We start from the raw sequence: 17,086 nt of genomic DNA on the forward strand, positions 1-17,086 counted from the left end.
TTTTCTTTCATAGTGGAACTGGAAAGTGCTCGCCATGAACTTGAGCTCCAGGAAACCAAACTGAGGAAAGAGATAGACATGTTGAAACATCAGCTGACTCAGACAGAACACAAATGGCAGCTGACAATCAAGAACCACAAGCTGAGTTTTGAAGAGGATCTTGGGCACATCAGAAAAGAGAAGGTGAGTGCTGTAGGTCCAAGCCTTCAATCTCATATGGATAACAGTCTTACACAAGCTGGCACTCCATATATTAATTAATTAATTAATTGATTGATTGATTGATTGATTGATTGATTGATTGATTGATTGATTGATTGATTGATTGATTGATTGATTGATTGATTGATTGATTGATTTATTTATTTATTTATTTATTTATTTATTTATTTATTTATTTAATATCCCGCCTATCTGGTCGTGTGAGGACCACTCTAGGCGGCTAACAACATAAGATTTTTTTTAAAAAACACCATGTCCAATAACAAAATTAATTTTTGAAAGGTTATTTATTTATGCTACCAGAGTTGGGTGATTTAGTTCCAAGCTTACAGATACTCTGGAAACTAATAATTAGATACAAAGAAATACTGATCACTGTTATGGAGGAGGACCCATATGCAACCTCTCTCTAATAATAAAATAGAACAATGCCTGTACTGGCTTCTAAGAAGAAGGAAGAAGGAAGTAAATGTTTTGTATGGTGATCTGCATATCAGTAAGTAGTTAACTTTGAAACAACAAGAGGGAAGGTAGATGCCTGGATTTTCCTAGCTGTCTGTCCATCTGTCACCCCAAGTAGTTCTGGTTATTTGTTCATCAGCTTTTGTTACATACAGTATACAGTATATTATCTACACTGTGATAGCTTCTTAACTTCAGTGAACTAAGTCCACATAGATGCTCTGAGTAAGAGGACAGTGAAACCAGTCCTTGCTTTCTGAAAGGTAGTAAAATTTGTTATGATTGCTGTAGGTTTTTTGGGCTGTCTGGCCATGTTCTTGAGGTTTTTCTTCCTAATGTTTCACCAGTCTTTGTAGCCAGCATCTTCACAGGACAGAAGTAAGAACTCTGCCTGTGCTCTGGTACAGTTTGTGGGATAGTTGAGTATTTATAGCTGTGGGATCAGCTTATTTTGTCCTTTTCAGGAGATTGGGTGATTATGGTGATCAGTGTGTTTTTTGTTGTGGGTGTATTGTTGTGATAAGGGGGAGAGATGATCTGTCACTGTGATTGATGGATGTCGTTAGCTGATCTTTTATGTTCAGTGATCACTGGTCCTTTGCAGACTGTATTTTTCAGTGCTGGGAGCCAAGCTTTGTTGAGTTTTAGACTTTCTTCTTTTTTGTTGAAGCTCTGCTGGTGTTTGTGGATTTCAGTGGCTTCCCTGTGCAGTCAAATATAATGATTGCTGCTGATCCCACAAAAAGCTGATCCTACAGCTATAAAAAGTCAACTATCCCACAAACTGCACCAGAGCACAGACAAAGTTCTGACTCCTGTCCTCTGAAGATGCCGGCCACAGAGACTGGCGAAACGTTAGGAAGAAAAACCTCAAGAACATGGCCAGACATCCTGAAAAACCTTAATTCCAAGTACTTTGTGAGATGGGGATTGACCAAGATGACGTCTTATATATCCATCCCAGACCAGTAACTCTGTAAAAGATTCTGAATTGACCATGATGTTTGTAGGGCATCTTTTAACAAGTCATTATCTCTCAATCTAACCTCCTGTACAGGTTATCGTAAGGTAAGTTCCTGTAGAAGATGCTGTCCTGAAGTTCTTGAATGAAGGATGAAAAAATCTATTGAATTAATCAATGCACAGATAATAATGCTTAGCATTCATATGGTCTGAAATTATTCATTTATTCATTTATTTATTTAAAATAGTTTACCTGACCTTTCTCTCAAAAAAGGACCCAAGGTATCATTTTGGATGACGTGCTTTTCCTTTAAGTGAATGAGTCCTGCTAGTTCCTGTCTTTATTTCCATGTACTGCACTGAAACTATTCTTAACATCAGAAGCCCCAACCAGGCTTAACGGGCAGGAATTAATCATGTAGATCTTGTCTCCATGCAATATCAATTTGCCCAAAGCTTGGAAATGTTACTTCAGATGTAATTTGTCAGTACTCATTAATCACAGTCAGAAAATAATCCATTTGTTCATTACTATATCACACTAATTTAGGATTACTATTTAAAAACCTTTCTAAAATACCGTATACAAAATGTCAAGAATCCAAAATCAACCTCCCCCCAATAACATTTTGAAGAAATGAGTAAATGTTACTAATTTCTCCAAAAAAAATTACAGTGTTGATGTTTTTACGTTGAATAAATAAAAGGGGAAATGTTGGCCCTTTTGGCACAGAAAGGTAATGAACTGTGAGGAACGTTGCTATTTCTAACATGCTATGTCCAAGCTCTGACGTTGCCTGATAACATCATGCTCCATTACTGACCCCAGGAAACCCTGCGTTTGGCGCTTATTGAGGAGAAGGATGAGGCTGTGAACCATCTCCAGCAAGAGAAAGAAGAACTCACATCCAAGTATGAAACTGAGAAGAGGGAGCTAATGGAGGAAATCCTCACTTTGCAGCAGAATCGGGAGGAAAGCCTCCTCCTGCTAGAGAATGAAAAACAAAAGGTGAGGAGGACAGGGAGGAAGAGATAAAAAATGGAGATCCACCAGGAAAATTATTCCTCCTATGTTCCATTCTCTCCCATCACAAGATCCACTGGGAATAATGCCTGCTGGGACCTCTGTATGTAGCTCATTAAAAATGGTCCCCCAATTTCTCCACATTGCTTGAGTGTTCTGAACTTGTAGGAGAAAGGTGGCATTTCATCATGAATCACGGAGTAGGCAGTCCCAGAATTGTACCAACTTTTACTCCAATGTATAAAGTAAGTTTTTTTTCTTTCAATGTTGAAGATTCCAGTTGGCTTTAAGCAGGCTGACTTGACATATACTCCCTGGATGAACACACAGATAGAATACAATCATCCTAGGATTGTTGTACTGTTCTCAGCTTTTTAAAAAACGCAGCAACATTTGCGCAGAAATATGTTAATTTTTCCCCCTGAATAAATCATACCAGACTTTGCACTGGAGGTTACATGCACATAAAAATGCACTTTTGCAACAAAACAAATGTTCAGCATTAATGCACATTTTCATGCATTTTTAAAATGTTGTAGCATGCACTGAGAGTTAGACCTGCATCAGGGTGCTAGTGGTAACAAAGTTCACAACTATAACACATTAGTCAGTGCCAGCAAAGTAAAATGTTGAGTGGGGTAGTCTATTCCCTCCCTTCTGTTTAGTGGAGATGTCACCATTCCATGCTCTAGCTACCTGTTTTGACTACCAGATTCTACAGACTGATCCCCATCTTTTAGTAATACAGGTTCCTAAGAAAATGTAGGCAGGGCAATCATTCTGTGCAGTAGATAAAAGCAAGGAGATAGAGAAATCAAGAGGGTCAGCAGGCCTTATTGGCTAGTTGCACAGCAGGGGCTGGCAAACTGTGGTCCTTCAGATGTTTCTGGATTAAAGCTCCCATCAGTCCCAATCAACGTATTCAACAGTGAGGAATGCTGGGAGTTAGGGCCCAACAACATCTGGGGAATTGGATGTTGGCTGCTCTGCTCCAGACACAACCCTAGCAGCCCCTTCCCAGTAGGTTCAACCACATCTCCAGCCAACACAGCCAGTGTCAGTGGCCATAATTACTGGGGATAGAAGCATCTGTAGTCCACATATCTGGAGGGCACCAGTTGGAGGAAAGCTGTAGAGACAAAACAGGAACCTAACATCTACATATGTTTCCCTCTGTGTCTATCAGTCATACATGAGGTTTTTTTATTTATTTCCTGAGATAGAGGAGTCTGAAAATACTTGTTAATAAAAGAGAAAAATGAAATATCCAGGACCATGCAAAGTGTATGTGCAGTTTTCCCTTTTCACTTCCCTCAGGCTGTGTCCCAGAAGGAAGCAGAGAAGAATCTCATTTTAGAGAAGCTCAGTGAGTTGCAGCGAGAACTCACAGCTGCCAGGTCGGAGATAGACCGGGTGAAACTGGAGGCTCTGAACCGTCAGGAGCAGGATAAGGTACGTATCAGCTTGGGTCACTTTTCTACAACAGTAACATCTTCCTTGCATCCTATTGAACTGAGGTGCCCCTCAGACAATAAAATCTAATTATCACAAGCATTATCATTGTGGAAAGAAGGAAGGGGATATATTACCTTCTCCAGAAACATTCCAGTGTTTGAAATTTCCTCACAGTGGAACCCAGTCAAAATCAATCCTTAAAAGATGTTTAGAAAAACATTTTTGTTCTATGAGGCATGTGGGAAAAGTTGATTTTAATTTTTCCTGTAATTGTATTGTTGGACATATTCTGTTGGTCATTTATTACTTTATTGCTCTTGCATAACATTTTAAATGGCTGTTACATTCTCAGAGTTCTTGTTTTAAAGCAATTCTTAAAAACAAAAATGCATTGTTGCCCCTTTATGAATCATTCAGAGGCTAATAAAGAACTTCATCTTGATTGATGTTTTCAGCAGAGAGATAACAAAGTCAAACAGAAAGAACTAAACAAAATTGAACCCAGCAGCTCTCTAATCCATTTGTTTTATCAGATAGCTTTGATTCATAAGCTCCTGAACTCTTAAGACACAAGAGAAGGTGAAGGGTTTTGGTACACAGTTTTTGCTGCATTGTAAGCAGGGCTTATTTTTCTGAAGACTGTTGTGTTGGGAAAGAGGGCTGCTTCTTTATATATTTATTTCATTTTTTATTCTGCCATGGAAGACAAAGTTGGAAAGAAATTAAGATGAAATTAATATTTATAATTAACTATTCTATAGCAGGAAATCGTTGTCTAAGCTAGTTGCTGTCTATGTTGAAGTTGTTTTGGTTTTAACGTATTCTTGAAAGCTGTTTTGGTTTTACTCCTATACATCAGACTTTTCTTTCATAAAACCCAGAAACCCATATTGTACTTTAGATGTGACATCATTTCACATGTTTCCTTTTTCCATTATTAGAAAACACACTGTTCCATGAGTAATGGAATCAAATACCTGCAGATCCCATTCAAGGATACTATCAACTCTTCCCTGGCTATCTTCTTGTGAAAGATACTAAGAGATTATTTCAGGAACAATTTTGCCATAGATATAATAGCTGCTCTAGAATTCAGAGGTGAGCAGATATAAATTGCTCCAGTCCTTTGAAGCCAGAGATAGGCTTCAGACCACGCAGTTCTCAATTTGCATAAAGTCAGAAGTGCAGTCCTGGAGCCCAGTGGCTGGAGCTGCACTAGACTAAAGAACTGTATGCCTGGCTGACTCCTTGTTTCCCATTATGATCTGCTATGCAAGATTCAGGAGAGCTACAACTCAACAACCATGGGGCCACTTCAAGTTCTCCATATGTATTTTAAATGTTAAAAAACAATCTCTCCACCACTGCCCCACTTCTTCTCTAGGGGATTTCACAGCTATTTTAGCATTTTTTATAAAAAAAATAGTAACAAGAATTGTCAGGGATATCCCACCATTTAAGAAAAAGATGACTAAAGAAGAGGTATCACCGTTTAGTTGTTCCTGGAAAATTTTTGCAAGAAGAGAGTTGGTGCAGACAATCCTACTTATTTGGGTCTCCACTAATGCATGGTGAATTCTGGACAGGGGGGAGTGACACAGATTGTAGGTACTATTGATATCATGGGGATGTCTAGAAACAGAGGCACTGCTGGCCCGTGGTTTGCTTGATTTGGGCAAAGCTTGGAGGCATTACTCTTCTAGATTACAACTCTCCAAATCCAGGTGTTATATTGATCCAGGAGTTAACCACAGAAATGAACATTACCAAGCTGTGGATTTTGGCTGCGACTGACTTCTCTGTACAGCTTCTTTCCCACAATGCACCACACCTTATTTTTCTTTTTCTTTCCTTTTTTAAAAATAGTCCAACATGTAATTGTTTGGTTCTGCCTCTAAATAGAAAACACATTGGCAGAATCACAGCCCGCAGGATCTCGGGAGAGATCAGTTCACAGGCTTACGAAAAGGCACGGCCTCTTAAGGCAAAGCAAACAAACAGCACAACAAGGGTGAGGAAACCCCCACCAGAACAAATCTGAAAAGCATTTCAGCTGGAAAGATTGACTGGGAACCAAACGAGAGACAGCTTCAAAACAAATAATTTCCCCAAAGGGCTATAAACAACAACCCCACCCCCCAAAAAATGCTGAAAGCAGCACAGAATGACAGGAATGGATGTGACGTGCTCTATCGCTGGGATTTACTGGTAATCTCTAGGACACCAGCTCTGAAAGCTGCTAGCCTTCTTGTCTTCTCCCTTGGGTGGAATGACTTGGAATTCCACCAATACACTATGATCCATCTCTCAGGCAGAGAGATTGCGGCTGAGACAGTGAGCGGTTTTCTGCAAGGGTTGTGCATGACAGGGAAGTCTCCTCCAAGCTGGGACAGAGGAGGGCGAAACACTGAATCCAAGCCAGAGCCTCCTCCCTAGGGGTGGCAGCAAGGGGAGGTGTGTGTGGAAATGTTGCAATGCATAGCTGGAAGCTGCATGGCTGCGTGCCATGCATGGTCCGATCTCTCTCCTCCTTGGAGGAGCTCGCGTGTGGCTTGTGATGCAGTGAGCAAGTCCTTGGCACCAGAAGAAAAGATCTTGCCCAAGAGCATCTCATTTCCTGGAGCTCTCCCTCCCTGAATCCCCAGTGGGGCTCCCTTCGGCCTAGATGGCAAAACAGGGCCGTGCAAACTCAGCAAGAGAAGGAGGAGGCTCCCTGTTCCATGTTGGGAACTATAGTCTCTGCCAGTAGTGGTGGTTCTTTTTCTTTTTTTCTTTTTCCTTTCCTTTTCTTCCACAAGAGTTAAAGGTTGTGTGTTACACTTTTTTACTTCTTTCCAATACTGTAAGGTTCCTGTGCTTTCTTACCACCTCCATCCTACTTAAAAGAGCAGAATGAAAAATCATGGGGGACTCAAAGAGAAACACCACACCTTTTTTTTCTTTTCCTTCCTTATATATATATATAAGGCAAATAATGAAAATGGGCTAATAAAATAAATGAGAAGTATGGTCCTTCCTGGAGCCATCCCTGAATTTAGCAATTATATTTAGCAGCAAAGCAGACTTCACTTCTCATCACCCAGGGACTCTTGATGTACCTAAGTATATCCTTATGTTAATGTTACAATAGAAATAGTCCTACATATATCATACCTGAGGTCTGGGTTTGTGTCCTTTTGACCATTTGTAATGGACAGAATGGGCCTGTTCTGTTCCTTTTTGTGATAAGGGACTTTTCTCCTTCCTATCACTAAAACAACAGAGTCCTATGACATTTTGAATACTAGATATTGAGGCTTATACCAGGATCCTCTTCAGGTGAAATTGTAAAATAAATGAGTTACAATATAATGGAAACATATTTTGTAAGAAGTCCTGTCAAGTCCATTGATTTTTCCCTTTAAAAGTATAGATACGTTTGTAGCCCTAGGATCAAAGTAGATGTTCCCCCCAAAAATGTGTTCTCTGCAGTTAACCCCATGTAGCACTTCCTCAGAGATGCATGCCTGACCAGTCAGATTTTCAATGTACAGTATGTTCATGATTCTCTTTCAGTGAGCAATCACAGAACAAAGCACAGTGGAATGTAAGATACAGAAGAGAAGAAAAGCATGTTCTATGACAAACAGATGTTTGTCACCACGTGATGGAGCAGTACTTCCAATTACATGCTAGGCTTATCATTTATTTTAACCCTTAGGCTATCTAAATCCAGAGACTAGACACAACTAGAGTTGAATCATTGAAACAACGGCACTTACCTAAGTTTGATGTGCCAAATACCAAGAGAGGGTGATTATACAGGCATTGTTCCCACAGTTTGGTCCACTTTGTTGGCAACCAGATAACATAATTTCAAGCATGATCCAGCCTGCCTCCAGAGCATTTCTCCCTGTCAGAGGCTACTATTCTTTAGGTGTGGGTAGGATCACTCTGCGGGACTGCCTGTGGTCTCTTCTTTCCCTCAAAAATGAAAAATTGTTCCCTTTAGAGAGAAAGATTTATCAAGACTATTAAGCAATTAGCTGTCCCTTCGGAAAACCCATTTCACAATGTTCAGAAGTGGGAAGCTTTCCCTCATCTTTGGAGGAGAAGTTTTGCATATCTTTTTAAGGTTTACTAACTGATAAAGTGCATCAGTGATGCTTTGACAGGGCTTTAAAAACACTACAAAGCATTAGCAACACTTTAAAAAAGAAATGCAAAACTTTGCCTCTCCCCTGCCCAGTTTCCATTTCTCAAGGTTGTTAATCATCTCCGAAGGAACAGCCAGCCACCTGTTTAAAGATCTTGAGGAATCTTTCCCTATAAAGGAAAATAATCTTTCCTTTTAACAGGAAAGAAGAGCCGGGTCATGCCTGAGGTGCAGTGTGGTTTCCTGACCCAAAACCACCTGATCTTTGCATGTAGATGCACAGATCACACCACTCACTTCTATGCAGCCTTAACCAACCTTAAGTAACCCTGTTTAACCCACTTCACCCTATTTAACCCACTCCTGCTCCTATTTGGCCATCTAGTGAAGGCCTATCTTTAAGATACCATAGGACAGTGTCCTTCACATGCTGCAACAGAATCCCATTGCCTTCTGAGTATGTATCCGTGCTCAACCATTCTCTTTCATGTGTTGAGGGATAGAGCAGAGACACACTGACTAGCACTGCCTCCTTTATATTCCCATTGCTGACTTCATCTTTCTTCCACTGGAGGGTGCATATCTAAAGTGGACACAGGTTCCCTCTCACCATAGCAGACACATAGAGGACAGTGAGATTGAGCAAATCTACAGGGTGGAGCTACTTAAGTATGTCCTTGCTCTCCGTGTGCAACTCTGATCACCAAGGCCACCCCATCTGTTAGATATAATGAAGCTAGTCTCTTATGTGGCAGATGTTGTTGCTAGTGAGCAGTGGCAGCAGCCCCTTTCGTTTTTCCACTGAGCCCCTTTTGGTTGGAAGGCAGAGCAGTGTGTGCCACATCACCTGTTCCAAGTCTATTCAATTAGCCTGCCTCCTCAGTGACTTTGTGCTGTCAGTAGTGTTGATGAAGGATTGAACTGCAAGCCCAGTCAGTTTCTGTAGATCAAACAAGGAGGGTGTGCCATCTTGTCCTTCACATTGGTGCAGCAAATCATTCTAAGCCAGTCTTGGTAATCAAATGAGATGAAGAACTTCTGCCTTTGTCTTTTACAGCAACTCTCAAGTTTCCTTTGATGTAGAAGCAGCTTAGACATCCTATACTGGAGGATCAAAAGGAGCAGTGATTTATCTTTCATTATTTAACACAGTGATTCATCTGATGAAGATGACCGCTCTGATTTATAATGAGATAAGAGATCGTCACTGAGAAAGTCTGACTTGCCTATTAGTGTGCCTGTAGGAAATCATGACCAAGCTGGAATCTGAGTCCTCAGATATCCAAAGACTATATCAAATATTTTTAAACTCTTATTGTATATTATGGCAATATTATGTTATAGGCAATAGCTAGCTATGGAAATGGTTTTGCTGAAGAGGACATGGTGATGTCTTGCTGGCTGAGGTCAGGGTTGGGCCAAAATTATGGAGTACTGCTGCTCTGGTAGCACTAGGGGGCACTCAGTATCTATTCAATTCCCATCTAGTCAGAGGAAGATTCTACTAAGAGAATACACATTAAAATATGGAGTGCAAATGACCCACTAATGAGTACTGAGAGAATCTCTATGGCCCCAGAGTAAAATAAAAGGGGACAAGATTCAGCTTGGGCCATAAGCATGCTGAAGGTGCCAAGCTGATCAGTGTTTCTTTATGCTTTTTTTTAATTATATTTGTGCTACATAGAAATTGAGATCTGGAGTCAATAGGGTGTAGAGAGCTCTGATAAAGCATAGCAAAAAATCAACTAGATAAAAGAAGAAAAATATCCCTGTTGCTGGTGAGTCTACTTACAACAAGCAAATGTCACACTGATCAGGGATTTTGAGAAACAGCTGTGATAGAACTACTTCTGAGAAGCATAAGGGTTGAGTATTGCCTGATACTTTAGGCTGACTTAATTCAGCCTCTTACAGATTCATTGTTCAGGAAGTATTATTGCTGGTGGTGGGGTCTTACAGCCCATGGTTTACATCCATGATGTCCAAGGATCCATCCATGAGAAGTGCTGCCAGACAAATACCGCCAGTTAAAGTAGATAGTACTGAGGTTGGTTAACAAAGAGTCTGAATTGTTCTATATGTTACCTTTCTACATGCTGAATTGGATAGATAGCACAGTGAGTAGGGAACCTGGCTGCAGAGTCAGAGGTTGGAAGATCAATTCCCCATTGTGCCTTGTAGAACAAGAGCCAGCCTGTGTGCCTTTGGGCAAGCTACGCAGCCCTGAAGTGCCCTAGAAGAAGGAAATGGTAAACTTCTTTTGAGTTCTCTGTATCTAAAGATGGGTTGCCTTAAGTCAGAATAAATTTGTCAGTATGCAATTATTATTTTCTGTGTGCCTATACCAATGTTCCTACAGATACCACCATTACAATTCCATATCTGTCCTGCCTTTCATTTGTTTTATGGCAGCAACACTGCTGAGGTATGTACATATCCTGTCTGCCTTTCACGAATAAGTGGGCATCTGTCCTTATGTTCACATTTGATGCTCCCATGTAGGACTCTTCCACTAAACCAACTGAGAGGTGGCACAAATGTCACATAAGACCCGATTTGGGAAAGGCATGAAGGCGAGAAGATAAATAGCACTTTAACCAGCAGCAAATTGCCCAAGGTCAGCCCTGCTTAGATATTTCCAAGTGTTGTAGCACACTGCCTTAAGCACAAGGAATTTCATGCATATTGTGGGTACTGCTTTTGCTTCCCTCCAAGGATTTCAACCTTCTTTAGCGAAAACAGGAGTCAGACTTAAAATTTTGTATCAAAGGTTCACATACATCAACAGTAGTTCACAGAAAAGTATATAACTTATCCTTCACCATCCCATTCATTCTTTTGCCGACTCTGTGGCCTGAATTTTGATGGTGGCTCTATTGAATTCTGCCTTGAACACCTCTCCAAAGTTTTTGTGTATTCATGTTCAAATCTTCTTTGACCTAAATTGGTCTTAAACCCTAATCCTCTCTCATTCCCACTAACTCTAGTTTGGGGCTGCATCCCAAACCCCAGTTTCTTTCTCAATTAAGTGAGGGTGCAAGAGCAGAAAGGCAATTTCTTGCTGCTGTCCATTTCCCAACTTCCCCTAAGCTTTTTGGCACTTTTTCCTATATCTTTTCTGCCTTTTGTGCCAAGTGGGTCATTTCCCATAAAGTAGACAAATGTTCCAATTAACTGTTATTTTCCCTCAGTGACTAATGTACATGTCACAGTTTTCTTTGACATAAGCCTGTGGTAGTGAGGAAGGAGGAAACACATAACATGGCTTATAACAGCCAGGGTGTTTTCATATATTTAATTCTCCTCCCTCAGTTCCCCTCTTCACCCCACCCCACCTTTAATTCATAAAATTCATTCTGTCTTTTGATGTTTTGAATATTTTTCATAATTCTAAGGCTTCGCCTTTGAACTGATACAGTTTTACAATGCAAATAGACAGATATAAGAATCTGGTTGTTCAGTAAAGAAGATCATGTCACCAATGTTTCCACTAATGTTGAGTGATACCTTCAATCTGAAATCAAAAGATATTCACGCCCTACAACATCTGACACTGAACTGCAAAATAATTGAGGATTTCCAGACTTTGTCCAGACCGTCATTTTATTAAGACAGGGTGGCCTATTCATATTCCATTTTAGCATGTTATAATTTAAGGGCGGGAATTCTGTTTGCAGAATCATCAGCAGTTATGGACAGAAAAAACTAAGTAAATATTAGATTTATGGGAGGCATCTTACAATATGCTGCAAAATTCAATTGGTAAATATTACCAATTTATGGCTTAGATTAATAGTTTAGATATTATGGATAGCTTGTCATTATGGCTGAAAGAATGTTAGCACTGGATTATAGAACAATAGAATAATCGAGTTGGAAGGGGACTAAAAGGCCATTGAGTCCAATCTCCTTCTCAGTGCAAGAATCCAAATAAAAGTAGATCTGGCAGATGGCTGTCCAATTTTCTCTTAAATGCCTTCAACGTTAGAGCGCTCACCAGCTCCCAAGGTAATCATTTTCATTGTTGTGTTCCTCTAACAGTCAAGATGTTTTTCCTGCTATTCAGCTGAAATCTGGCTTCCTGTAACTGAGCCCATTATTATGTGTCCTGCACTTTGGGACAACTGAGAATAGATTGTGCCCTTCTTCTCTATGATTATCTTTCAAGGATTTGAGAAGTACTATCATATCTCCCCTTAGTCTTCTTTTCTCAAGGCCAAACATGCCCAGTTCTTTCTGTCTTTCCTCATCCTCACAGGGCTTGGTTTCCAGTCTGCTGATCATCTTTGTTACCCTCCTCTGAACTTGTTCCAGTCTGTTGATGCCCTTCTTAAAGGGCAGTGTCCAGAAATGGACGCAGTACTCTAGATGGGGGACTAATAATTCACAGGATTTGGAGACTATACATCTGTTGATGCAACCTAAAATAGCATTGGCACTTTTTTTTTTTTTTGGAGGCCAAAAATCACATTGGAGAGTGATTGACATGACATTTTTCATGACATTGGAGAGATATTTTCTGTCTATAATACCCCCCCCCCAGTGGAATGTCCTTCCCTTGGAGGCTTGTTTGGCACTAGGATTGGCATCATTCTGACACCAAGTTAAAACATATTGACTAGAGCCTTTCTGGGCTGAGGATCATGGCCTGTGCAGGTTTAAATGCTATGGCTTTAAAGTTTTAATGTTGTATTTTAAACTGATTAGTATTTAAACTGTTTTAAACAGCTTATGCTTTAAAATCATTTTATACAGACCTGTAATCTGCCTTGAGAACCTGAGATATGTTTTAAATAAATAAATGTCTGAGAAATTAAACTTGAAGTAAATTCAGTGCTATAGTCTTAAAGACCAATCACAAAACAAAACAAGCTAATTTGCAAACTTATGAGGTTAAAGAAACTTCTGCTATGACCCACATAGTGAGTCCTGATAGGCTTTCTATAGCCCCTGTCTCTGCCCTAAGAGACAAGATCAGCTTGTTCTTGCCATGGGAGAAGAACAAATCCTCCTTTCTACCAATGGCTGCTTGATGATGGGACCAAAACTTCATCCCATTCCCACAAAAACAAAACTATTAGCTCATCTTTCCTGCAGCAATGCAGATTCCCCCCCACCCCCAACCTGGAGTTAGTAGTGTCTTCTATTACAGATTTAGTGTATATTAGGAATGTTTCCACACAAAACTGTGGCCAAGCTGAGCATACTGGCAATGGGGCATATCTGCCAAGCTTTACCCCACAAACTGTTGCCTTTCTGGTAAATGATAGTCTGGCTATATTAATCTCCTAGTTTGTCAAGCATGCCACATGAATTAGACTTCTGCCTGTGTTGGCCCTTAGTTGTTATTGGGAATAATTCTCGAAAACTCTTACCCTAACCAGAAGAAGGGACGTGGTGGCACTGTGGGCTAAACTGCAGAAGCCTGTGCTGCAGGGTCAGAAGACCAGCAGTCGTAAGATCGAATCAACACGATGGAGTGAGCGCCCATCGCTTGTCCCAGCTCCCGCCAACCTAGCGGTTCAAAAGCATGCAAATGCAAGTAGATCAATAGGGACCACCTCAGTGGGAAGGTAACAGCATTCCGTGTCTAAGTCGCACTGGCCACGTGACCACGGAAGATTGTCTTCAGACAAAATGCTGGCTCTATGGCTTGGAAACGGGGATGAGCATCACCCCTCAGAGTCGAACACGACTGGTCAAAAATTGTCAAGGGGAACCTTTACCTTTACCTAAGCAGAAGAACATCTTCACTCTGTTGACCCTAGTGGTTGGAAGAATTTCTTGGAATGAGGATTCGTCCTGGGAAGCTAAAGTTAAAGTAAAGTACAGGAATCCAGTTTCCAGCATGGTGCTCCAAGCGGCAGCCTATTAAACTCAGCATGCACAGAAAGAGGAAGTTACTGTTTTTTAGACTACAGCTCCCAGAATCCCACAGCCAGCAAAGTGGGTAGTCCAAGAAAATAACTTTTCCCATTTCTGACACTGTGCAAAATGCAAGAACATACCTAGGTAGAGAGTCTTAAGTAAGCAAAGTGTACTGTTATGAGAGTTCTCTGAACCAGCTTTGTATTTATCTTATGGAAAGTTGGCTTGAAACACATTTGGGTCCTCATATAAATGTTGTTTTACTCTTTTTTGGATTTGTGTGTGTGTGTGTGTGTGTTAGTGTCTTTCATGTGTAAATATACTATGCACCTATGCATTTTAGGGTGGTGCAGTCTTAAATTTTGTAATGCTCTTGTTCCAAAAAAGGCTGCAAAAAACACGAATTACAAAATGGACTGCCACTGCACTAAAGACTGTTTTTAATTGCTTTTGTGAGGATGGCTGCAGGGGGCAGTGTGGCAGTGTCCTTTTATAAAACAAGGGGCAAACCAAATGCTCATGCAGGACTTTTTCATTATACGAGTAAGATAAGCCTGGTTGCTTTGGCCAACTTCCTGTTTTTTTTTTAATTTGAATGAGGACAGTTTTGTTATTTGTGTAGAGCAGCTGAATTTTCCATTCCCTCACGTGGGACTAGTATTTACATTCCCTCATGTACAGAGAAACAGCCTGACAAAGCTCAAAGGAATTTTACCAGGGTCTTAAAACAAGCCTTCCACCTTGTTACCTTGTAAGGATTATGCCCTGACCAGCAAATTTCAAATGACCTAGGCAGTTATCTACCCCTGAATTTTGCTCATTGGGCTGATAGATACAGGATCCAGTCCAGGTAATTGTATCTGCTAGTGTCAAAGGTGTTACGGCTAATAAGTGTCTCCCCAAATGCTGGCTCTTTACAAAAACTACACTAGCTCACACCACGTCTTCCTTTGTTTTTGTTTTTTTAATACAGAACACAGTGGCCAGCATCACTAGTGAACTACGAACCTTCCAGGCTCAATTTGAGGATGCAATGGCTGCCCACCAGAAAGAAGTCAAACGCTTGAATGAACATATAAAAGAACTGGCAAGAGAAAAGGAACTTGTTGGGAGGGAGGTATGTATGTCTCTTTGGCTGTGTCAGATCATGTTCTCAGATGGGAGATTTACTTTACTGCAGAATTGGGGCAGGGGACCGACATTGGCTGGTCCAATGGGTACCTGGATGACTCTTCTGACCATGGATGACTCTTCCGATCAGAAAGAGTACACTTGTACCTGTTATATATGGTCCAACAAGTGGTACAGATGTCCCCACTTTTTAATAGAAAGGTATTTGTCACATCATGAGCCATCGGTACAAACTGAATAAGTTGCTCTATAAGAAAGCAACATTTGCTCTTTATTATCCGTGAGTGCCAACACAGTGGAGTCAGTTTAAAATCTTAAGTCTTCTTTTCCCATGAAATCAACATATAGCAGAATAATTGAGATGGACAATTCTAGCAAGCCAAAGCTGAAGACAAATAGCTTGACTTTTCAGAGGTGAAGGTAATACAGGGCTAACTTACAGGTAGGGTACAAGAAGGAAAAATAACATGTAGTTCTCCGTGTGTTGCTAGACTACAACCCTCCCTTAACTCTCACTCTTGGTGATGCTGGCTGAGGCTGATGGAGGCTATAGCCCAAACTTTATCTGACCAAACATCCTCCACCTTTGTCATAGCACTGTCACATTTTAACAGTTGTGGTTTGCAGATTTCAAATCCCGCGAAACCTCTTTGGCTTGGGGTGACAGCGAATCAAAATGAGGTGTTTGTACACCACAAGCACTGACACTTCAATCACACAGCTTTTGAGAAATTATGGGAAACTTCTGTCTCTCTAATGTCTAGGCTTGGATTGGGTGAAAGTGGCTTCCTGCAGAGCATCAGGTAGTAGCATATAGCCTCCCAAGGTAAGTGTGAAATAGAATAGCTGGCAGTGGCTTCAGCCAATCAGTTCCAATAGTGACCTGCTGTTGATTAAATTGGAAGCAGGGCTAACTGCCCACTCTGTCATGTCCTCTCTTTCTAATCTATCTCTAAATGGCAACTCTTGCAGTGGAAAAATACCTTCCACTCTCAAGCATAATCCCCAGGTGGTTACCCTCACCCACTGCCAGATGCATCCAGGGCTCTAGTTCTCTACAAACACAGAACAGCAGTACAAGAGAATGACCCCAGCCAGAAAAGACTGGGGTGGAGTGAAGGGGAAATAGAAAATTAAAGGACATAAAAGAGGAAGAGAGAGTAATTTAACATGACAGGCTGTTTATTTTGGCAAAAAAATGGCCTCCTTTCAACAGATTTCAAAGTCCAGCCCCAGGAGGGACCACACAAGCAAGCAGAAGAGGGTTGTTACAGAGGGCAGAAGGAATGGGGATGGGGTGAAGGGGCTGCAGATATTCAGAGATGGATAAAAGATGGGCAGAGAAAGACTAACACAGCATGGGAAGGGAGACAAGAGCAGATGAGAGCAAGAGTGAGAGAGAAGTGGGAGAGGACAGTTGTGGGACTAATATAACAAGCTGAGGGCAAAGAATCACAGAGCGAAATCCTCACAGGCGCCAGCATTGACCTACTTATCGCCATGGGAACCATAACATTTTCACAGCCTTTTAACTTGAGGAAGTCAGGCTCGTTGAGCTGCGTTGCCTTCTCATACGTGCAAGCACACACACATGGACTCTCATGTTAGTACACAGACATGCATTCAAAGTAAAGCAAGACATGTATGCTACACACACACACACACACACACACACACACACACAAAGACATATTCACCCATTTTGATAAGTATACAGTGTTACATGTATTATGCACATCCACATATTCCTATATGTACATGCATCCTCATGCATACATATGTATATATACACAGAGATAACACACAGTATGTGGATTAAATAG

General features: G+C 40.9%; 1 protein-coding gene across 10 annotated transcripts in view; it reads left to right on the plus strand.

The window, feature by feature from the left end:
- Window positions 1-17,086, plus strand: part of CROCC2 (ciliary rootlet coiled-coil, rootletin family member 2) — a 107,926-nt gene that overhangs the window by 50,107 nt on the left and 40,733 nt on the right. For all 10 annotated transcript variants that reach the window (XM_078389244.1, XM_078389245.1, XM_020786425.3 and 7 more), the window contains 4 exons: window positions 14-183; window positions 2,477-2,656; window positions 3,989-4,123; window positions 15,106-15,249. In XM_078389244.1, the coding sequence (XP_078245370.1) occupies window positions 14-183; window positions 2,477-2,656; window positions 3,989-4,123; window positions 15,106-15,249 (629 nt within the window). The remainder of the gene's footprint in view (window positions 1-13; window positions 184-2,476; window positions 2,657-3,988; window positions 4,124-15,105; window positions 15,250-17,086) is intronic.

This window comes from Pogona vitticeps, chromosome 3 (genome assembly GCF_051106095.1).
Source record: "Pogona vitticeps strain Pit_001003342236 chromosome 3, PviZW2.1, whole genome shotgun sequence".
Classification (NCBI taxonomy): domain Eukaryota; kingdom Metazoa; phylum Chordata; class Lepidosauria; order Squamata; family Agamidae; genus Pogona; species Pogona vitticeps.